The sequence below is a fragment of the Sus scrofa genome, chromosome 1 (assembly GCF_054392235.1).
Source record: "Sus scrofa isolate SSC_HxYL_T2T_F1_AM1 chromosome 1, Sscrofa_HxYL_maternal_Yorkshire_Landrace_v2.0, whole genome shotgun sequence".
In the NCBI taxonomy this organism is placed as follows: domain Eukaryota; kingdom Metazoa; phylum Chordata; class Mammalia; order Artiodactyla; family Suidae; genus Sus; species Sus scrofa.
Window position 1 is genome coordinate 278,197,983 of NC_139383.1, and position 25,561 is coordinate 278,223,543.

The window sequence follows — 25,561 nt, forward strand, 5'->3', positions numbered from 1 at the left end:
CCTAGGGCAGATCCAGAGAAGCCCAAACAAAACCTAAATCGATTCAATCTCCATTCAGCAAACTCAATAGAAATTAGGTTGGCTTGTTCCAAGGTCCAAGCCCCAGGATTAAGAATGTTTTCAAAACCTTGCTACAGCTGCTAGAGGCAAGAAAGGACCCGTCCTCAAGCCTTCCAAAAGATCTTCTTTGGAAGATCTAAGAACTGCCTTAGATCTGGTCCCAATGTCCTGCTATCAAGGTTCAGAAGGAGCCTTCAATAGGAGCAGGTGACATTTTCCCCAGTTCAGACCCCCAATGACCCTCAACTTCTTTAGTCTGAAGGATCAAAACAAATGAATCCAACTTTTTTGTAATGATAGTTCAAATTGAGAAGTGCTCTGTGCCACGTCCAGTGCTTAATTCTTTAATATTTTTTCCCTTTTAATCACTGCAATAACACTATGAAGTACCATCATTATTACCCCCATTTTACAATGTAGGAAACCAAGACAAGGATAGAGACTAAGTAATTTGCCCAAAATCACACAGGAATATAAGTCATAAGTGGTAGGGCTGGAATTTGAACCCAGATGATCTGATGCTCTTAACTTTTGCTAATTTTATTTTTGAACTTTTGGGGGGAGGAGGGGCAAGAACTCCTATTAACCAAAATCTTTTGCAGGAAGAGGAAATAAATATTCTGCCGAGCTGGCTTTCTACTTCATTGAGAACCATGATAAAAAATATTTTTCATTTTGGTCCTTGTAAAAATCTTTCCCAAATACTTCATCAATCTTCCTTTTATAGTAAGTACAACCTAACAAACGAATGGGACTCTTTTGCTTAGATGTTCTAGAAGCCAATCTCATCATCTGAGTATCAGTGATGATTAACACCGAGGACAGAAAATCAAGCTAAATATACACTAACTATAGACCATATTCCAGAAGTGAGCTGTTTTAATAAATCTCTGATACCAGCTTATTTTCCAGGCATCTGGCTCTTCTCACAGCTAGACAGTTAAAATTTTTAAAAACTCTGGTAACTGAGGATTGATCAGGGGGGTTCTTGTTAAAGTTTAACTGTGACATAAGTGGAGGAAATGTGTGTGTGTATATATATGTTACTAAGTGCTTTCCCATGAATAATTTGAAATTATTGAAATTACTTATGTAGTCAAAGTGTGTTTTTCTGGAAACAACTCAGAATTAATCCTACATTTTCTGAAAGAAAAAAATGGTCATTCAGACAGTTTTCTTTTTATCAGGTAAGTTCAATGTCTTCACCTCACTATTGCTCTAGTATTTGAACCCTTTCAAACAGGAATTTAATTATATCAGAAGGAGATTTAATCTCTTAACAAAATCACAACTGCAGAAGTTTTATTGTTTGTTGTTTGTTTTGGTTTGGAGTTTCAGGTTTTGGTTTGTCGCACTTAAAGACAATGTTAAGTCACCACAAGAATGCCTAATAAGTACTAGTTTCCACATTAGGCTTTTAATACATGTTGTCTCTAATTCACAAATAGCCTGCCAAATAGATAAGGGTCATTTAAACAACAAGCAAACTAGAATCAGTTTAAATAACTTTCCCAAGGTCAAGCAATTAGTCAGTGGCAGAAGAAATCTGATTTCAAAGCCCACAGTCTTTCCATTACATTGTTTTCATTACAAATTATCCATGAAGATATTTACTGACATTGTTATAATCTAGACAGCAATTCATCTGCATCTATTTTCTCTTCAAATAAGGCTTTGTGATAACATAAAATTCTAATGCTTAAGAACACATTAAAGGTTAAAAAAAAAAAAAACTGTCTTTAAATCAAGCAACTTATTAAAGTTTCCTGCTGGGCAAAGCAAGCTCATAGTGATAGCTTTTTCTGAAGATTTCTTTTTCTAATGCAAGCCTTTGAGGAGACTGCCATGTTTTCAATGTAACATAAAGAAGGAAATGCAAAAATGTGTTGTGAAATAATAACCAAAATAAGTTCAAAGGCTAGACTATAATTTCCCAAACGTTTAAAAAAATTTCCTAAGCAATTAAAACATAAGGCCCAGTTCCTAACTTATAGAGCTCACACTCCACTTTCTATAGAGTCTAGCACAGAATGGAACCTAAAATGAGTGCTCAAAGAATAAATGATTAAAGAATTCTAACTAAAACTTAGATGAATGATAACAAGACCTCGATCATGTAGACTCTTGGGGAAATCAGACTATATGGCAGTTTTTGAGAAAATGGAAGTCCTACATTTTTTAGCACTGAAACTTCACTTTGGTTGTAATTACAAACAAAATTATACACCTTATAGCTTTTTTGAAAAGAATGTTTTGGGTAAGATATTTTCATGATGACTACAATGGACATTTATTTGAACTGTCTACCATCCATTCTACCTTCCTCTGGTAAGAGCACCAGATTTTCCTCAGAGGAACTACCCTGCCCCATTCTCAGGCCAAGAGTGCAAATGGCATTGAATAGGCCTCCCTCATTCCTCAAACATCTCAGTCATCCATCCAAAAATTATTGTGATTGGTTCATAGATCAGCCTATGACCTAAACGGGGCTTGGGACTCTGTCTCAAAAAAAAAAAAAAAAAAAAAAAAATGTAAAACACTCTTTTTCCACTTCAGTGATTAAATTGGTGAAACATAATCTTGGATTTGCTAGTAACCATCCTTGTCATTGTCTGGGAGCACTTGCCCAGAAATGCACCAAACACAGAAGATAGAAAACCAGGAGATAAAGATAAGACAAATCTATGCAAATTTAAGTAGAGCACACTTAGATCCAGCAAAACCCAAAGCCAGTTTTACCACTGCAACTTTTCAGTACTGAAGAGCCAAAAATTTCCTTTTTTTGCTCAAGCCAGATTTCACTGGGTTTCTGCCACTTACATCAAAAAGAATCTTAATACAATGATTTAATGTCATCAACATGATTGATAACTGCTGATCAATACAATATAGAAAAATCCTCAGAGAATACAACAGAGAAAAATGGTCTCTTCAACAAACAGTGCTAGAATAAATGGACATCCACATGCAACATACTGAGTCTAGACACAGACATTTCCCACATCCCTCACAAAAATTAGCTCAAAATGGATCATGACCTAAATGTAAAACACGAAACTATGGAACTCCTAGAAGATAACATAGAAAACCTAGAAGATCTTGGGTATGGAGATGACCACAAACACAGTCCATGAAAGAAAGAACTGATAAGCTGGACTTAATTAAAATTAAGAACTTCTCTGCCAAAGACAATGTCAAGAAAATGAAAGAACAAGCTATAGACTGGAAGGAAATACTTACAAAAGACACATTTGATAGAGGGGTGTTATCCAAAATACAAAGAATACTTAAAATTCAACAAGAAAACAAGCCAGTTGAAAAACTGGGCAAAAGGTATTAATAGATAACTTCACCAAAGAAGATACACAGATGGCAAATAAACATATGAAAAGAGGCTCCACATTCTGCTGCAGAGAGATGAAAATTAAAGTGATGAGAAACTGCTGCACACCTACCAGAATGGCCAAAATCCAAAACACTGACAACACTAAATGTTGGTAAGAATATGGAGCAGTAGGAATGCTCCTTCACTCTTAGTTGGAATGCAAAACAGTATAGCTACCCTGGAAGACAGCTGGGTAGTTCCTTATGAAACTAAATCTATTCTTGCCATGTGATCCAGCAGTAGGGCTCCCTGGCATTTACCCAAAGGAGTTGCAAACTTAGGTCCACATAACACCTGTACACAGATGTTTATAGCAGCTTTATTCATAATTACCAATACTTGGAAGCAATCAAGATGTCCTTTAATAAATAAATGGATACATAAACTGTGGTGCAACCAGGCAATGGAATACTATTCAGCACTAAAAAGAAATGAGACAACAAGCCATGAAAAGACATGGAGGAACCTTAAATGCATATGACTAAGTGAAATAAACCCATCAGGCTACATACAAGTATGATTCCAATTATATGACATTCTAGAAAAAGCCAAAACTGGAGAGAGTAAAAATATCAGTAGTTTTCAGGTAGGGGAGAGAGTATGGAGGGCTAGAAGAGGTAAATACAGCACACAGAATTTTTAGGGCCATGACAATATTCCGTACATCATAATGAAGGATACATGCTATTATACATTTGTACTAACCCAAAGAATACACAATACCAAGATGAACCATGATATAAACAACAGACTTTGGGTGATTATGATGAGTCAATGTACTGTAACAAAGGTACCACTCCAATGGGGCGATGTTAATCACAGGGGAGACTGTGCATATGTGGGGCAGAGAGTTATATATGGGAAATCTCTGTACCATTCTCTCAATTTTTTTGTGAACCTGTATCTTCTCTAAAACAACAAAATCTTTCAAAACAAATGATAAATAACAACAGCTCCTATTAAGAAGATTCCATGTCCCATGCTCTGTACATTTTACTTTAATCCTTTCAACTGAATGAAATAGGTAATACTAGGGCCCTCATTTTATAGTTGAGAAAATGAGGCTCTGAGATTGGCATTTTGTGGAAATTAAAAAAAAAAAAAAAAAAAGGAAACAAATAAAAAAAGACAACCTAAGAAATGGGAGAAAATAGTTGCAAATGATGCAATCAACAAGGGCTCAATCTACAAAATATACCAACTGATACAATTCAACAACGACAAAAAAAAAAAACCAATTGAAAAGTGGGCAGAAGATCTAAATAGACATTTCTCCAAAAGAGGACACACAGGTGGCCACTAGCCACATGAAAAGATGTTCAACGTCACTAATTATTAAAGAAATGCAAATCAAAACTATGAGATACCACCTCACACCAGTCAGAATAACCATCATTAACAAGACTACAAGTAACAAATGCTGGAGAGGGTGTGGAGAACACCCACCCTCTGTTGGTGGGAATGTAAATTGGTATAAACACTGCAACAAACAGTATGGAGGTTCCTCAGAAAACTAAAAACAGAATTACCACGTGATCCAGCAATCCCACTCTGGGGTATGTATCTGGACAAAACTATTTAATTTGAAATGAAACACATACCCCTCCATTATGGTCACAGCAGCACTGTTCACAATAGCCAAGACTTGGAAACAACCTAAATGTCCATCAACAGATGAATGGATTAAGGAGATGTAGTACAAATACACAATGGAATACTATTCAGCCATAAAAAAGAATGAAATAATACCATTTACAGCAACATGGATCCAACTAGAGGTTCTCATAAGTAAATCAGAAAGAGAAAGACAAATACCATATGGTATCACTGATATATGGAATCTAAAATATGGCAAAATGAACCCATCCTCAAAACAAAAACAGACATAGAGAACAGATGTGTGATTGCCAAGGGGGAAGGATGGGGGGAAGTGGGATGGACAGGGAGTTTAGGGTTGGTAGATGCAAACTATTTAGAATGGATAAACAACAAGGTTCTACTATAGCACTGGGAACTATATCCAGTCTCCTCACATAGACCATGATGGAAAAGAATATAAAGAAAGAATGTATATATATGTATAACTGAGTCACTTAGCCATACAGCAGAAATGGGCACAACATTGCAAATCAACTATACTTTAAAAAAATTAATCAATAATCAAACTTGCTCCTCAAACCTGAATTTTATCATTTATTAGATCAATGAATCCTGGTTCACCTAGAAGGACATAGGCCTAAAACCATAAATCCCAGATACAGCAAGAACAACCACACTATTGTGAATAAACCAACAATTGTGAGACTTTCCTGTACCAAAATTTATACCCAGATGGTCCTTAAATCACACAATTTAGAAACAGGAAAAAACCTGAAATCAGCTTCAAATAATTAAATACTACAAAAATATATGGCTCACTTTCTGTTATTTTTAAGAGCAGCAATTCAAAGTCATTCTGAATCAGTTTAGAGCATCAACATAGTATATAAAAAACACAAGCTTCAAGTAAGGATATACAATTAAGGTAAAATTCAAAATGTGATTTCATCAGAGAAAAGCAACTTTAGAGAGGTATACAGGAGGACTCAGATATACGAAATGTTTCTCTTTCTTAAATTGTGGGTACATACATTTTTCATTTATTCTTTAAACTGTACACATACATACATATATAGAAACTTTGTCCGTTTTCATAAACTTCTTTAAAGAATACAATCAAACTAGAGTTCAAATCCCAACACTGTCCTTTGAATAAGTTACCTCCTATCTGTAAGCTTTAATCAATGCAGTACTTACTGAGGGTCTACTATATGCTGAGAACTAGTCTAGATATTGGAATATATAGGTTCAAGAAGCATAATTTCTGCCCTCTTGGAACCCTACTTTACTTACCTATGTAATTGAGATAATACTCCTTACATCATTAGGTGGTGGGCAGAAGTTACTACAGTGAACTTTCACTAGGTTCCACTCTAGTTTAAATAAGTAATTATAACAATCATAAATTCAAGGCATATTATAATCCTCAAAGCTACCCCTGACTTTTTTTTTTCTTTTTAGGGCCACATCTGCAGCATATGGAGGTTCCCAAGCTGGGGATCAAATCAGAGCTGCAGCTGCTGGCCTCCACCACAGCCACAGCAATGCGGCATCTGCTGAGTGTACAGCCTATACTGCGGCTCACAGCAACAGATCCTTAACCCACTGAGCAAGGCCAGGGATGGAACCCGCATCCTCATGGATACTAGCCAGGTTCTTAACCCACTGAGCCACAATGGGAACTCCTACCCCTGACTTTTTTAAATCAGCCTAGGGAGTTCCAGTCATGGCTCAGCAGTAATGAACTTAACTAGTATCCATGAGGACACAGGTTCAATCCCTGGCCTTGCTCAATGAGTTAAGAATCCAGAGTTACCATGAGCTGTGGAGTAGGTCACAGACACAGCTTGCATCTGGCATCGCTGTAGCTGTGGCAAAGGCCAAGAGCTATAGATCCAATTCAACCCCTGGCCTGGAAACTCCCATATGCCTTAAGTGTGGCCCTAAAAAAAAGCAAAAAAAAAAAAAAAAAAAAAAAAAAAAAAATTCAGTGAGGAGTCCCCTTGCGGCACAATGGGCTAAGAATCTGGCATTGTCACTGCAGTGACTCAAGTCACTGCTGAGGTGTGGGTTGATCCCTGGCCCAGGAACTTCCACATGCCATGGGCATGGCCAAGAATATATATATTTTATAAAGTGAAATAAGATTCCACACCTGTATCCCAAACAAGATCTTTTCTGACATATCAAATACTTGAGTCCAAAAAAATTACAAAGGTTTTTAAGTAATCCATGTCTTTCAAGTAGTAATTTTTCCCTACTATACTACTACAGGTCAGGATCTGTATCTTAATACTCCATAAAATGGATTCAGTTTCACTGGAAGATTCAGGAGAAGAAAAATAAAAATTCAAGTGATTGTTTTTATTTTTTGCCGAATCAAAAACAAATAAACCAAGAAACCCTTGACATCAGGAAACAACTACAACTAATTCAAAACGATATATGCACCTCAGTGTTCACAACAGCACTGTTTACAGTAGCCAAGAGATAAGAACAAACCAAGTATCCATCAACAGATGACTGGTTTAAAAAGATGTGATAGATATATGCACATACAAAATACAATACTATTTGGCCATAAACATGGATTAAATATTGCCATTTGCAGCAACACAGATGGACCTAGAGAACAAGGTAGGTCAAGTAAAAGACAAATAGTATACAATAATACTTGTATGTAGAATCTCAGAAATAATACATATGAATCTATATACAAAAAGTAACAGATTCAGACACAGAAGACAAACTTACGGTTACCAAAGGGAAAAGGCAGGGGAGAGAGGGATAAATTAGAGTAGTTTGTGAGATCCCTGGTGGCGGAGCAGGTTAAACATCCTGTGCTGTCACTGCTATGGCTCAGGCCACTGCTGTGGCACAGGTTTGATCCCTGGCCCAGGAACTTCTGCATGCTGCAAGGAAGGCCAGAAAAAAAGATACGAAACTAAAAATAAAACAGATAAGCAGCAAGGCTTTACTGTGTAGCACAGGGAACTATATTTAACATCTTGTAATAAACTATAAAGGAAAATAATCTGGAAGTATATACACATGTGCAACTGAATCACTTTGCTACACACCTGAAACAATATAATTAACGTAAATTAACTATACTTCAATTTAAAAAAAAAAAAAAACCATTTTATCTTTCATGACTAAAAACTCCCTCTTCCCTGATTTGCTCTATAAGCCTAATTTTTCTTCCTCTACATTATCTGATTTTTCTACTACATGTACAGGTAATATTAGCCAGTTATTTTGAGGAAGATGCCACAGGAATGAAATTAAAATCCTGATTCTACCACTTGTGGCTGTCCAACTTGAACAATTACATTAACCTCTCTAAGCCTCAGTTCCTCAAAAATAAGACCCATGTTAGAGGGTTGTTCAAGGCTTTAAAAGGAACTCTAAAAGACAAGTGATGAGTCATAATGACTCAAAAAAGTTAGCTACTGTGTCATCATTCTTCAAAAATTTACTGATTTATTATCTTATTCTTGAAAAGAAATAAGATGAATTGTGTTATACCTCAAAGAATATCCTTATTTTTATCTGAAGTTTAACAACTTTTAAAAGGGCTTTTCTCCCCTTCCACGTCATTTTTAAAGACAGCATAAATTGTTTATTTTTCCAAGTCAATTTTTAAAAAATATCTAATGGGAGTTCCCGTCGTCAGATTCGTTTCCACTGAGCCACTAGTATCCGTGACAATGCAGGTTCAATCCCTGGCCTCACTCAGTGAGTTAAGGATCTGGCGTTGCTCTGAGTTGCACTGTAGGTCACAGACATGGCTTGAATGCTCTGTTGCTGTGGCTATGATGTAGGCCGGCAGCTATAGCTCCAATTCGACCTCTAGCTTAGGAACCTCCATATGCTGCAAATGCAGCCCTAAAAGACAAAAAATAAAAATTAAAAAAATTAAAAATTTCTAATAATATTGATCATACACTGATCACAGGCCAAAATCCCAGAACTGGAATCCTGTAAAATCAAAGTGTAAGTTCAGAAAAATAAATCTGGCTCTCAGTACCTTAAGTTGGCCAAGATCCAGTTTTCTTCATAAAACTGATAATTCAGAAATGTCAGAAATGTGAACAGATACTTAAGAGAGATTATAAAGCCAGGTGGCAGTTTTGTTTGTTTTGGTTTTTGGCCTTTTTTTTTTTTTTTAAGGTCACTGCCTAACACCGATGTAGCTGCAAAACTCAGTTCAGCAAAGCATTTCATCTTAGGCATTCTTTTCACAGAGTTCTCACAACAGTTTCTCAACTTGACTATCCACTACTTTTTTAAAAAGTGGCCACTGGGCTAAGGTATTAACAACACTAGGAGGGGAGCAGACACAGACGGAAGCTGGTCTGCAGAACAGCCTTGAGAACCCGATGCCGCTGCACTCCCAGTGCTAAGCGCCTGCCAAAGAGTGTCTACAGCAGGCTCAGAGATGCCAGCTGTAATGAGACACTAGTGTTTGCAATGCATTCCAGAGTTTCAGCATGGCCAGTACCATCTGATCATGCGACCAGGCAGGCTCATCCGTCTTGCCAAGAGCACCCTCTTTCGAGACCTTCAGTCTGACAGGCTGAACTCGGCTCTGGGAACTTACACAAATGGTGGGGACTGTGTTCATTTTCTGGATTCCCATGCAAGTGGGTTCTTGAACAAATACACAAATCAGAGTACACAAAATGGAACTGACAAAAAAAGAAAGCATTAAAAAATTAGGAACAAAGTAGATCAAAGATCTACTCAAAATAACCTATCTTCTTTTTAAAACATTAAAATCACATACCTAAATAACAAGATTATACACAAAAGATGTTCAATGGCATTACTGACAACAGGAGAACCCTGGGAATAATCTCAAGATTAATAAGTAAATACAGCACATAAACATGATGTCATGATTTATAGCAACTAAAATGATCTTTACAAAGATATATTAACTTAAGGGAAAGTTTAACAATAAATTTGAAAGGAACAAGAAAAACACACACATGTAGCAAAAGCTGGGGAGAAAAGTTTATGTATTTACCCACACCCACACCCACACACAGCCTACAAGGAAATCCAAAACATTCACAGTAGTTACTACTGAGTGATGATTTTTTTTCTTCCTTATAACTTCAAGAATTTTTAAATTTTATACGTTCTCAAAAAACTATAACAAGCCACTAAAAATTTAAAGATGAATAGAAAAAAAAAAATACACACCAGGATAATCTGCAATATGTACTCAACTTAAAAATTTTTAGTAATTTTTTTTCTTACAATGAGCAAATAACATAGCATAGTATAAGAAAATCAGAAGAATGAAACTCTCACAGAAATTTATAGAACAAAATGTATACTAAATCCTCCAATTAAAGACCCATAAAGTAGTTTCAGTGCTTTCTAACCCACCTTCTCACAGCAGGGAATTAATCCCCCTGGGGGATGCGAACAAACTTCAAAGAGAAGATTATGCCCAGACACTAGTACTGTAGAGCGTAAATTTTATACCTAAGTTTGCTCAGATATTTTGGCAGAGATCAGAGATGCAGATCCAAGGAACAAAGACTAATTTTAAGGCAGATTCTTTGTAATCATCTAAATAGCAAAAATAATGGCAAAAATAACGCATTAAATAATATCAGAAAAAGGCAAATATAAATTGTATTGAAAACAAAAAAAGATTGCAGAAGTAGACAAAAAGTTACCTTAAATCAAGTATTAAGGTACAGCTTATCTGCTCATTTTAAAAACTAGAAAATCTTATGAATTCCCCAAGAAAGTAAGTGGCACCATGAGTTCAGTTTGTATACCAAATTTTTTTTTGGTGGGGGTCTTTTTAGAGCCACACCATGGCATATGGAAGTTCCCAGGCTAGGGGTCAAATCGGAGCTATAGCTGCCGACCTATGCCAGAGTCACAGCAATGCAGCATCCTTAATCCACTAAGTGAGGCCAGGGATCGAACACCAAGTCCTCATGGATACCAGTCAGGCTCATTACCGCCGAGCTACAATGGGAACTCCTGTACACAAATTTTATTGGCACAGTCTTTGGAAGATGTCCCACTCAGTGTCATAGGTCTGGATGCAATATCTGAGCAGAACTGACAGATTACATGTCCCATCCGCAGATGTCAAGGAATGCTCTTCAGAGCACAAAAACACATGAGAGTTTATATTACATGTCTTCACTAGTTCAGATTTTATAAGTAGTCAGTGGGAAAAACAACGGTCTTTAAAGTCTAGTAACATTTCTTACTGGTCTTTCTCCCATTTGCCATCCTTTTATTGTGAGGTAATTTTTTAGGTATTATTTAGAAGTACCTGACCATTTTACAAAAACACGTTTTATGTAGAGGAATAGCTTCTCTCAGTAATTTGGGTTTATTCAGTTTCCCATATTTTCAAAATCATGGATAAGGAACCAAATTTAAGTTTAGCTTTTCTGGATGTTAATCATCTAACAGAAAACTAAAATTCTTAATAGATTAAAGACCTAAATGTGAAAGGCAAAACTATAAATTTCTGGGAAGAAAATACAGATAATAGCTTCATATCTGTAGGGTAGGAAAATATTGATAAACTATAGACATGAAAATCAAGAAGTTTTGATCAAAGATACCAGAAAGAGAGTGAAAGACAAACTATAGTTTAAGAGATCAAATCTACAACACTCTTAACTGGATAATTAACTCACATAATATACAATTTCTTATAAATCAACAAGGAAAAGATAGAAAACTCAAAATAGTGAGTAAGACTTGAACAGACACTTTAAAAAGGAAGATATTCAAGAGACCAATCAGCATATGAAAAGGTGCTCAATCTCATTAGTCACCAGGAAAATGCAAATAAAAACTACAAGGAGAGAGCAACTACATAACTAACAGGTTAGCAAAACCCAACAAATCTAATTGCATCGAGATCGATGAAGATGTTGAACAATAAAGACTATTAAACACTAGCACAATCAATTCTGAAAACAATTTAGCATAATCCAGTAATCAAGTATGGCATATATCCTATGTAAATGTATATTTACATGCTCCAGGATTTATGTATAATAAAGATTGCAGCAGCATTGCTTGAAATAGCCAAAAACTGGAAACAATTCAAGTGTTTTCAAGAGTAGAATGAATAAACTGTGATATAATCTTAAAATGTATTATGCTGCAATGAAAATGAATGACTACAGATACACACAACATGAAGGACCCTTACAGTCTTGAACAAAAAAGCAGCCAAACTACATACAGAGTAATTCTATTCTATAAAATTCAGAAACAGGCACTACCAAATTAAATTTTTCAAGGAGGTATATTTATGTGGGGAAACTACAAAGAAAAACAAAGAATGAGCATCATAAAAGTCAGGATAGTAGTTACCTCTGGAGAAGTGGAGGGAGGGACTTCTGGGGCACTGGCCAGCCCCACTTCTAACATTTACAGGGCCTAGGCAAGGGTACAAACAGAAACCCACAAACCATATATCTAAACATTTAAAAGATATGAAATAAGCTAACAAACTATTAAATATGTTCCATCCTCCTATTATAACAATCTGGAAGGCCAGATTCATACCAAGACTTCTTGGATTCCAGGTAGAAATATGATTCACAGAAAACTGGCCACTGGCCCACTGCCATCTCTCCTTTTCCACCCCACACTGCCAGGGACCTCACACACAGGGATTCTACTCTCAAGTCCAAGCTCCTCCATCCCATGCCCACTTCCTATAAAAAGATACCCTTAGGTGAATCCTTGGGCCTATGGGTGTATACATCAGAATCCAGCCCACCCTCAGAAGGAAAGACCCCAGGCAAGACTCATATAGACTCTGGAAATAAGCCTGGGGCCACTGGGGCAAAAGACTCTCATATCCTAGGTACTTAAAAGTTTCCCTGCAAGGGAAGGGTTCGGGCTCTAAGTGGACATGTCTCATAGACCCCAGAGACTCATTGCCCCATGGAAAGGGGCACATTAGAAGATGGCCAAAGCAGGGTCCTCTGAAGCATAGGGCTAGGGTATGGGGCCTCTTGCCAGGACCAGAATTTTCTTAGAACCAAGTAACATTATATGTCTTAACCTGGATGGCAGTAACATGGGTGCTTCAATTATAATTACTAAACGGTACATAAAAATTTTATGCACTTTTTTCCACAAATAATGGGATGGACATCATGTCCCTGATGATATGATACACTGAGAAGGACACAATATCACATTTGAAATGCTCCTGCCAAAAATCCATAACCTGATTTCAGTCATGAGCATAACAATCAGATTAAAACCCAAGGACTTACTACAAAACAAGAGACCTAAACTCTCCAAAAACATATCATAAAAGGTAAAGAAAGGCTGTAAAACTATTCCGGCCCAAGAAAATAAATCAATGTGTAAACTAAATATATTATGTGATCCTGAATTGGATTCTGGATCAGAGGGTGAAGTGTTATAAGGATATTATTGGGACCACAGATTCAATATGGACAACCAACATTGTATCAATATTAAATTTGCTTGGGTGTTCCCACTGTGGCACAGTAGGTTAAGAACCTGGCATTTTCTCTATAGCACTGTGGGTTCAATCCCCAGCCTGGCACCATGGGTTAAGGATCTGGCATTGCTACAGCTGCAACATAGGTCAAAGCTTCAACTTGGATTCAATTCCTAACCCAGGAACTTCCATATGCCACAAGTGAGTGAAAAGAAAAGAAAATTTTCTTATTTCAATAACTGTACAAGAGTTATTTAAGAAAACACCCTTAATTCTTAGGAGATATATCCTTAAGTACTTAAGCATGAGGGGTCACAATGTCTGCAACTTATTCAAAAGGTTCAGCAAAAAATACATATAGAGTGATAAAGCAAATATGGCAAAATAATAATTGATGAATCTAAAGGAAGGGGATGTGGACTTAACTATTTTTATAATTAAATGTCCATCAATAGAGGAATGGTTAAAGAAGATGTGGTACATATATACAATGGAATACTACTCAGCCACAAAAAAAAGAAATAATGACATTCACGGCAACATGGATGGACCTAGAGATTATACTAAATGAAGTAAATCAGACAGAGAAAGCAAATGCATGATAATCACATATGTGGAAGCTAACAAAAAAATGATACAAAAGAACTTATTTACAAAACAGACTCACAGATTTTGAAATCAAACTTACGGTTATCAAAGGGGAAATGTGGGGTAGTGGGATAAATTAGCAGGTTGTGATTGACATATATACACTACTACAGGAGATGGGATTAAGATGGTGGAATAGAAGGACTGGAGCTCAACTTCTCTCCTAAAAACAACAAAATTACAACCAAATCCTGAACCTTCAACCAAATGAACTGGAAATTTTCAAAAAGATATTCTACTCCAGAAGACAAAGAGGAGGCCACATCAAGAGGTAGGAGGGGCGACTATGTGATTTAAGCAACCCCTGGAGTTCCCGTCGTGGCGCAGTGGTTAACGAATCCGACTAGGAACCATGAGGTTGCGGGTTCGGTCCCTGCCCTTGCTCAGTGGGTTAACGATCCGGCGTTGCCATGAGCTGTGGTGTAGGTTGCAGACGCGGCTCGGATCCTGCGTTGCTGTGGCTCTGGCGTAGGCTGGCAGCTACAGCTCCGATTCGACCCCTAGCCTGGGAACCTCCATATGCCGCAGGAGCGGCCCAAAGAAATAGCAAAAAAAAAAAAAAAAAAAAAAGAAAAAGACAAAAAAAAAGCAACCCCATATCTCCTGGGTGGAAAGCCTACAGACTAGAAAGCAACTGTATCACAGAGACTCACTTACAGGAGTGAGAGTTCTGTCAAGACCCCAGGCCTGGGGATCTGGCATTGAGAGAAAAGAGCCCCCAGAGCATCTAGCATTGAAGGCCAGTGGGGCTTGTGCACAAGGACTGGGGAAAACAGAAACCCCATTCTTGAAGGGCACACACAGACTTTCATGTGCACTGGATCCCAGGGCAAAGCAGAGGCTCCATAGGAATCTGAGTCAAACCTGACTGCAGTTCTTTCAGAATGTCCTAGGAAAGCAGGGGGTGACTGTGGCTCATTGTAGGGGAAGGACATTGAGGCAAAGCTCTCGGGAATATTCATCAGAATATGTTTCTCTGGAGGTGGCCATTTTGGGAAAATCTGGCCCCACCCAGCAGGCACCAGTCCCTCCCATCAGGAAGCCTACAGCAAGCCCCCATACCAACCTCAGCCACGAGGGGCGCAGACATCAGAAGTAAGAGAGGCTACAACTCTATCATCTGCAAAAAAGTCACCACACCAAAAAACTGTAAAAATAAAAATGAAAAGGCAGAGAACTATAACTCAGATAAGGGAGCAAGGAAAAAACCCCCAGAAAAACAGCTAAGTGATCTGGAGATTAAAAGCCTCCAGGAAAAAGACTTTACACTGCTGATGCTGAAGAAGATGCAAGACACTGGAAATAAACTGGAGGCAAAGATTGATAATTTAGAGAGAACACCAAGCAAAGAAATACAAGATTTAAAACAAGCAAGCAGAGATGCAAAATACAATAATTGAAATAAAAAATTCTTCAGAAGCAACCAACAGCAGAATTCAGGAGGCAGAAGAATGAGTAAGTGAGGTGGAAGACAGACTAGTGGAAATCAATGATGCAAAACAGAAAAGAGAAAAAAGACTGAAAAGAAATGAAGAGTCTCAGAGAACTCTGAGACAACATTAAACACACCAACATCCGTACTATAGGGGTGCCAGAAGGAAAATAGAGAGAAGAGGGGACATAAAAAATATTCGAAGAGATAATAGCCAAAAACTTCCCTAACATGGGAAAGGAGCCACTCACTCAAATCCAAGAAGCGCAACGAGTACCATATAAAATAAACCCAAGGAGGAATACACCGAGACACATGTTAATCAAACTAACCAAAATTAAAGACAAAGAGAAAATACTGAAAGCAGCTAGGGAAAAGAAATAACATTCAAGGGAACCCCAATAAGGTAATTGGCAGATTTTTCAGCAGAAACTCTGCAGGCTAGAAGGGAGTGGCATGATATACTTAATGTGATGAAAGGAAAAGACCTCCAACCAAGATTACTTTACCCAGCAAGGCTGTCATTCAGATTTGAAGGAGAAATCAAAAGCTTTACAGATAAGCAAAAGCTAAGAAAATTCAGCAACACTAAACCAGCCTTACAACAAATACTAAAGAAACTTCTCTAGTAGAAAAGAAAAGCCCACAATTAAAAACAAAAATACCACAAATAACAAGGCTCACCAGTAAAGGCATATATAAATAAAGACAGGAAATCATCCATGCACAATTAGGCTACCAAAATCAGAAAGCATAAGAAGAGGGTACAAATGCAGAGATGTACTTGCAATTAAGAGACCAACAACTTAAAACAATCTTGTATTTATATAGACTCCTATATCAAAACTTCAGGGCAACTGCAAACCAAAAATCTACACACTACTACGTATGAAATAGATAACTAACAAGGACCTACTGTATGGCACAGGGAAATCTACTCAATTTTCTGTAATAACCCATATGAGAAGAGAATCTGAAAAAGAATAGATATATGTATTTGCTGTACACCTAAAACTAATACAACATTGTAAATCAACTATACACCAATAAAATTCTTAAAAAATAAATGCAATATTTTCAAAATTAAAAGTTTTCAAAAAGTAAACTAAAGAGGTAAACAAGAAAAGAATTGTCTATAGGGAGAGGAATTAGGTTACAGGGAGAAGATAATAAGGTAAAGACCCTTTATTTTGTTCATTCTTCCATCTTACTTGTAACTCATTCTACTCATCTTATTTGTATCAAACTTTATATTCCCCAAGAAAATTAATTTTAACTTTGGGGGAAAAAAGTCCTATGATGGTGAAAGAGAGACTATCAGCAACTTCAGAAATAAGAAAAAAAAAATTTGTCCTTAAAGCTGTCCAATCACAGCTGTCACCAACTACTCTGTCAAGTCAACCCACAGAGGTGCTGCTGCATGAACACACCTAGTGTCAGCCACCTCCCTTTCCCAATGCAATGGTTTGAACTATTACAGCCATAACTTAACGTGGATATTAACATTCTACTTCTGGAATGACTGTAAGTTGATAAACATGTTTCACAGCCTTCATAAGATAATCCAGAAAGGATCTCACACAGTTTGCACTTTTACTAAGGGAAAAGTTTTGGGTTTTTTGGCTGTATCCACAGTGTGTAGAAGTTCCTGAGCTAGGGATCAAACCTGCACCACCGCTGCAGCAATGCCAGATCCTTAACCCCCAAATCATACAGGAACTTCCAGAAATGCATTCATTTTGACTAATATTGGTGACATTATGCAAAGCCCTGCAGATGACGTGGAAAGATGTGTACAACAGGGTTGCTGCCCTCAAGAAGGCAACTCAGGGTGAAAAGGATTTGAACCAAAAATCCTGGCAATTCCACACAGTAGCTATATGATTGTGGTGAGTTATCTGACCTCTCAGGTTCTGTTTTCTCACAGGCATAATGAAGATGCCATCCAACTACCTTTAAGAGTTGTACTGTAAGGACTAACTGTACATGACAAGCGTGTAGCACAACAGAGAACAACAGATACTCAATAAATGGTAACTTTTACTGCAATCTAATTAAAATAATGAAACAGAAAGTATGTCCAAGGTTGTACAGCCTATCACAGGTATAACTACTATTAGACTCCTGATTACTCTTAAGTTTCTAATCCAAATAAATTCATTCTCCCTAAACAGCAAATAAAATACGCAACTGTTGGTGTGTGTGGACCAAGAGCTGCTTTGGCAAATGTGTCACTCTCTTAGGCACCAAGAAAAAGAACACTAGGTCAGAAGGGGTTTTTTTATTTTTGTGTGTTTTTTTCTCATTAACCAAGAAGTCTTTCAGGTCAAGAAGTGATTTAGTCAGCCTGCACAAGATAATTCTAACCTTATATAAAACCCTGTTGTTCAGGAATACATGTCCCAATTAGTCCAAAAGCTAAAGCCAGAGGAGGTGTTTCCTTCAACTAATTTCCAAACTTTTTTTTTAGTAGCAGACATAAAATTTACTGAATTAAGGGAGTTCCCACTGTGGTGCAGCAGGTTAAGGACCTGGTGTTGTCTCCGCAGTGACTCAGATCGCTGCCAAAGCATGGGTTTGACCCCTGGCCTGACACAACAAGTTAAAGATTCAGTGTTGCTGCAGCTGTGGCACAGGTCACAGCTTCAGCTTGGATTCAATTCCTGGCCCAGGAACTTTGATATGCTGTGAGTCAGCCAAAAAAGAAAAAAAAAAAAATTACTGAATTAAGTCCATTTCAAACATCTTCTTCTAGTTTAATGGCAGAGATTTTCCTTTACACTATTTTATAACCCAATTCTAAACCCTCCTTTTAGCAAGGTGACAGTATTTCAAACTAAATAGTTGACTTCAGGTATCTCTGAAAGATACAAACCAAAACCCAATGATTACAATAAATAAAGCTATACTTCAAGGCTATTAAAGCCAATGACTCTTAAATTGTTCAATATGCTTATTCTCCTTTCCCTAGGATGATGTGGGCACAGATAAAAAGATACTTAAATATACTTAAAGATAAATAATAGTTTAGAATATTCACATATTATCCCATGTGCATAGCTATCTCATACAATAAACACACTATATAATGGAACATACAAATACCTGAAAGAGTGCCACTTGTCCTAGGATAGGCCACCTCAACATACACTTCAAACGTGGTCTCTGGGTTTTGCCTACAAAAGAAAGAGAATGTGATTACTGACAAGAATTGAGGTAGCTAGGTATTCAGGCTGTGGTATAGGGCAGATCCTGATTAAAATCATTAGCTCCACAACTTAATGTCTTTGGAACTTAGGGAAAGTTACTCAACTTCTGAGTCACACCTTTTTAACCTGTAAAACGAAAATACCTAACTAGAAGAATTATTGTGAAACACTAAAAACACATACACACACAAAATTTGTCTAGATACAGCGTGGCACATAACAGACTAACAATTATGATTTTACAGATGTTGTATTTCCAGTTTAAACTTCTGGATTTCCAAAGCCATAAGTAGAATTTTGAGGAAAGTCAAAGCAAGGCAACACTAACACAAAGCAGCCTTCTCCCTCATACTCCAGGATAAGACATTCAGATAATAAAGTTAAATAATTACATGTTTTAAAGACTCAAATAAGAGAACAGTATCCTATCTCATTGGACTACTACAAAAATAGGAAGCTAACCTAAATTTAAGAGACTATTTTCACACAACGGGTTTCACTTGCACTGGTAATAACAAGAATGTGCATTATTACATCCTTTTACAAACTTTCTATGTCATAACTATTTCATATGACATTTTTAAAAGATCATGGCACTAACAATGTTAACAGCTATTCATTTTGAGGGATGAGAAAATCGGGGTAATATTTTTATCTTTGATTCTGAAACTACAATAAAAAGATATTTTTTTCCACATTGAATGAAATCATTTAGAAGAAGAAAATATTACACATTCAAATGTCTATGACTGAATTCTATCTTAAACCTGACAATAAAGCTCAAAGAAGACAATTTTTGAGTTGCCTAATCCAATCTAAGGGTTAATTTCGATCAACTAAATTCCCTGAATTTGCCATTTAGATTCCACTTTTCAAAATAACTACCTCATTTATCTAATTTCATCCTCATTATAATTCTCTGAAGTATGAGGATGAGTCATGACTCTCACCATACAGACAAGGCATCTGAAGCAAAGAGATCCTAAGCGACTAGTTAGAACGCAACTAGTCAGAAACACAACCAGGAGTGTAACTCAGACCTCCTGCCACTCAAATTCTATGTTGCAATGCTTCTAAGATGAATTTTTTTTCCCCACATTTTCAATCTTACAATCTCTTGAGTCTTATAATTCTAAATGGCAGCACTTTTTTCTTTTTTAATAATACATACAATAACAGTGCATCTTATAAAAAGGATATCTTAGACTCCATAGAATAGAGTGGCACTCCCTCTACTTCTTTTTAAGAGTAGAAAGAAAAATGTATTTTTGTCAAATGGAGATCTACTTATTTCTCTTGTGAAGGATCACCATTTCCTCACTGAAGAGAAATTTGGGCTTTCGCTTTAATTAAGTACATAGAGTGAAAAAGAGTCAGCTACTCTAAAATTCAAGGTATTTAAATTAAATATACCTTTGTCAAATATAACTTTTAAGTCAGTGTATCTTACTTTAAAAACTAAATAAAAGTAAACTAAAGTTTTAAGAATGCCATTTTTAAATGTTTTTATGATTTTTTTCCCCATGCAAGAGAGTACAAAAAGACCTAAAGATCAGCATCCTTTGGTCATCAAAACATTTGTGGAAAATACCACATGGAACATCCCTTTCACTCAAATGATCTCAAAGTAAAGGATTTGTTGAAAGAAAGGAATGTTCTAAGGTCATCTGAAGAGCACCAGGAAGATTCCTTCTAAAACCTAAAAATATTCTTAAGCCTATTTTGCAACTGGCTGAATTTCATCTCAGAATATCACTCCTCTGGATTAAGATAATGGCTTTCAAAAAACATGTGTTCTATGGGACCCTAGTACTCCAGGGGGATTCTTCAGACTCCACACATTTTTTACCCAAATTTTCACTTTTAAGCTTATTTTCTTCATTAAAAAAAAAAAAAAATGAAAGGAACAAACAGGAGCATGTAAAAGTCTTACATACCAAATTGTTTGCTTTTTTTTAATTTTCCCACTGTACAGCAAGGGGATCAAGTTATCCTTACATATATACATTACATTTTTTCCCCCACCCTTTGTTCTGTTGCAACATGAGAGTCTGGACATAGTTCTCAATGCTACTCAGCAGGATCTCCTTGTAAATCTATTCTAAGTTGTGTCTGATAAGCCCAAGCTCCCGATCCCTCCCACTCTCTCCCCCTCCCATCAGGCAGCCACAAGTCTTTTCTCCAAGTCTATGATTTTCTTTTCTGAGATGTTCATTTGTGCTGGATATTAGATTCCAGTTATCAGTGATATCATATGGTATTTGTCTTTGTCTTTCTGGTTCATTTCACTCAGTATGAGATTCTCTAGTTCCGTCCATGTTGCTGCAAATGGCATTATGTCGTTCTTTTTTATGGCTGAGTAGTATTCCATTGTGTATATATACCACCTCTTCCGAATCCAATCATCTGTTGATGGACATTTGGGTTGTTTCCACCCAAATTGTTTTTTTTTTAAACAATGGAGCTCTGACATGTTAACCTGTGCCACTAAGTTGTTTTGTATAGATCTGCTATCTCTTTAAGCAAAGAATGTCCCAACATTGCCTAAACTCATTGTCCTTCTCTTTTAACACATTTCAACCAGGCTTCAGAACCCACCACACCACTGAAAACAACTTGTCATGATCACCAACAACCTCCACCTTGCTAAAATGTGTCAAAATAGTTTTGTTTGGGGGGGGGGGTTGTTTTTTGTTTTTTTTGTCTTTTGTGGCCGAACCTGAGGCATATGGAGGTTCCCGGGCTAGGGGTCTAATCAGAGCTGTTGCTGCAGGCCTACGCCAGAGTCACAGCAACACCAGATCCGAGCTGCATCTGCAACCTACACTACATCAAGCTCACGGCAACGCCGGATCCTTAACCCACTGAGCAAGAGCCAGGGATAGAACCCGCAACGTCATGGTTCCTAGTCAGATTCATTCCTGGGAACTCCCAAAATAGTTAATTCTTGATGCTTAATCTTACTCAAACTCTCAGCAGCATTTGACACAGTTGACTGATTTGCCCTCCTTTGAACACTTCCTTCACCTGCCTGCCAGGACATTACCCTCTGTTGGTACTCTTCCGACCTCACTGGTTGCTCCTGTGCTCCTTCCCACATAAGTTCCCCTACACTCAAATTTACTGCTGGACCTCTCCCTGTCCACACTCATTACTTAAATAATCTCATTCAGTCTCATGGCCTTAATTACCAGGCAAATGCTGACAAGCCCCAAAGTCCTATCTCCAATCAGACTTCTTTTCTGGACCCAGATTCCTTTATCTGACTGTCTATTAAACATCCCCACCTGGATCTCTAAGAAGCATTTCTATCTTAACAAATGGCATTTTTCTTCCTCACACCTGCATTTCCTGATCTCCACCAGTTATGCAAGCAAAAAACAACAACAAAAAACTTGGTATCATCCTTGATTCCTCTGTTTTATATGCCAAATCAACATAATTCTGTTGATTTTATCACCAAAATATATCCAAAATCTCAGTGGGTCTTGGCATCCCCAATCCTACCATCCTTAACAGGTTACCAGCGTCTCACTTCAATTACTGTAATACTCTAACCGGTCCCGCCCTCCCTGCCCTCCTACAGTCAGATTTCAACTTAGTGGCTGCTAATTCCTTTATTCTAAAGGTCAAGTTATGTCAGTTCTCTGCTCAAAAAACTCCCCAAAGCTTCCCATACTGCTCAAAGTAAAAATCAAAATCTTAGTTCTGGAAATGGATGGTGGTGACAGTTGCACACCATGAGTGTACTTAATGCCACTAGAACTATACACTTAAAAATGGTAAATTTTATATTATGTGCATTTTACTACAATTAAAAAAAAAAGAGGAATAAAGTCCTTACAAGGTCCTACATGATCTGGCCTCTACCTATCTCTCCAATTTCATTTCATACCTCTCTCCCCTTGCCCACTGCACTCCAGCAATCCTGGCCCTCTGCCTGCTCCTCAAACACACCTAATTCATTCCTATCTTATAGCCTTTGTATTGATTTTCATATAGGTGGGCTTCCCTGTCATTCGAAGCACAGCTTGTAACTGACTTCCTCAGGAAAGTCTTTCCCAACACACTCCCTACCATCTAATTTTAATTTTCCACATCAGACCAATCACAACCTTGTTTATTGTCAGGTTCTCGCCTCTAAATGTAAACTGCAAGAGGGCAGGGATTTTGTCTGTGATACCACTAGTCTTTCCCAGATACCTCAACAGTGGCTGGCACATAGCTGGAATCAAATAATTATGGAATAGAAGGAATAAAGGAAGTACACTAGCCTCCCGGGGGTCGAAAAGATTTTAATAAATAAACTTTAATAATAAATGAACTTTTGTCGTGTTGAAAGACTGATTTCTAGCCCCACCTCCAGGGTTACTGGGGCAGGGCCCCAAAATTAGCATGTCTAATATTACTCAGGTAACAGTAATGATGCTGGACTAGTGATTGCTTTTTTTTTTTTTTTTTTTATTGTCTTTTTAGGGCCGACCCATGGCATATGAAAGTTCCCAGGCTAGGGGTAGAAGACGAGTTGTAACAGTCAGCATAACACCAGAGCCACAGCAACACCAGATCTGAGCTGTGCCTGCCTCCTACACCACAGCTCACGGTAACGCCAGATCCGTGAGCGAGGCCAGTGATGGAACCTGAGTCCTTATGGATGCTAGTCAGATTCATTTCCACTGAGCCATGAGGGGAACTCCCCTAGTTATCGCATTTTAAGAACCACTGATATAGTTAAATGGAATTCTTCCAAAAACTAGTACTTGTAAAATAAACATGAGGCATACCTAAACAATCCATCATTTCAACAATGCTTTTATAACAAAAGATTTCCAAGAAAAAGGGCATTTGTGGAAGCAATGTAGCTTACTCCCCTTCTTCTATTGTTATCCATAGTAAACAATATAAAACTACCTAAGTTTCTTTTTTTTTTTTTGGCTTTTTGGGGCAGCACCTGCAGCATATGGAAATTCCCAGGCACTAGGGATTGAATCCCAAGCTGCAGCTGCCAGCCTACACCACAGCTGCACCAAATCCAAGCCACATCTGTGAATCTATGCTGCAGCTTGTGGCAACACAAGATGCTTAACCCACCGAGAGAGGCCAGAGATTGAACCCCAAGCCTCATGGATACTAGTTCGGTTCTTCATCTGCTCAGCCACAATGGGAACTCCTAAGACACTCAACCTTTTTAACTACTTGGTTAAAGGAACTGAAAATCCTATTTCTGCCCTATTAACACTCGCTGGTAATTTACTACACGTAATGATGCTAGGAATATCATATCTCAAGCCAGTTTTCCAATATGGACCCAAGCTTTCCCAGAACACATCATATCATAACCTATTACTATGGAAATGTCCTGTTTCTGCCATGATATTCCATTACTAATTGCCTTACACTCCTATACCTCCATGATCTGTAACACTGTCCATCTGCCAATCGTCTTTTTGCTACCCATCCTTACCTCATGCAGCCTTGCACCCTAAGATCCAGCCACAGAGTACTTGTAGCTCTCTAAACAAACCATGCTCTGATTCTCTAATGATAACATCATTACCATACTACCCTACTATTCCCAGTGTGCCAGGCACGATCCTAGGCACTTTACATGCATTGTTTCAGTTAATCTTTAACAGCTTTGTAAGTATTATTATCCCCAGTTTAGAGATGAGGACACTGAAATGTGAGGAAGTAGCAGAATCGGCAAGGATCATCCAAAGGCACTAACCACTTTACTATTCTACATCATTCAGCTACTCTTCTGCAAGGAACTGTCTTTCCAGTCTTTTTCACTTGGCAAATTCATTCATCAAGCCCTAGTTCAGGTGTTTCCCCTTCTCTGGGAAGCCTTCTCAATACCCCTGCCCCCTTCTTATCCTAGACACCCCCTAAGGCACCCTGTGCTTCCCCACTCTTGCAGCTCCTACCACATTCAACCCTGACACAATTACTCAGGAAGCTTTTAAAAGCCCTGATGCCACACCCTAGACCAATTAAATCAGAATCTCCAGGTACTGTTTTCTTCCCCTCCAACTTCCCCAACTTATTCCAGTGTGCAGCCAAGGTAAAAAACCAGTGTGCCTCTAATTAAATATTTGTCTTTCCCACTAGACTGGCAGCTCCTTGAGGGCGCCAACTGCCTTCTCATATCCCCAGTCTGACACCTGGCACAATAAATGTTTGATGAATGAGTTTTCCTCCAACATCTGACATGCAGTTTCCAGTTCCCAAAAACTGCTTCTCTTTCTCTAATAAGAGGCAATTTACTGAATACACACTGCTTAAACCTGTTAGTCTTTTAAGATGTTTTCCTTTGGAGGCAAAGTTATCAATAAGTCACACCTGCTGACAACAACAAAAAAAAATGACACACAAGCAGCTAAAATTTGTTTCAATGAAGGGATGTCGGCTCAATTCTTGCCTCTGGAAAAACGAAGGCTGAAAGTAAGCCAAGAGAGCATTTCTATTCAATACCTCACTCTTCTGAACACAATTCTCAGTGCTTCACTGGAAGGGCCACGCTTAGTGCTCAGGGCCACATTCTCAAAATGATTAAGTACACTCAGCTTGAAGTCATGGAACACACAAAGGCTTTTGACAATATTCAGGCAGCAGGAAAGCTAATGTTTTTGTTGTTTTTTAAAGAGCATCATGCTATTGATCACCCTGCTGGATCATCAGCTTTCAATTAGGACCTACTTTTCTTCAATTACAACATATTATGAGATTAGGAGGAAAATGTG

General features: G+C 37.7%; 1 protein-coding gene across 50 annotated transcripts in view; it reads right to left on the bottom strand.

Annotated features, from left to right (window-relative positions):
* Positions 1-25,561, bottom strand: part of DENND1A (DENN domain containing 1A) — a 520,477-nt gene that overhangs the window by 460,134 nt on the left and 34,782 nt on the right. For 43 of the 50 annotated variants that reach the window (XM_084995758.1, XM_084995669.1, XM_084995751.1 and 40 more), the window contains exon 2: positions 18,715-18,785. In XM_084995758.1, coding sequence (XP_084851884.1) covers positions 18,715-18,756 — 42 coding nt within the window. In that variant the 5' untranslated portion in view covers positions 18,757-18,785. Of the gene's footprint in view, positions 1-12,418; positions 12,485-18,714; positions 18,786-25,561 lie in introns of all 50 variants that reach the window. The other 7 variants (XM_084995646.1, XM_084995816.1, XM_084995801.1 and 4 more) reach the window with 1 other exon arrangement.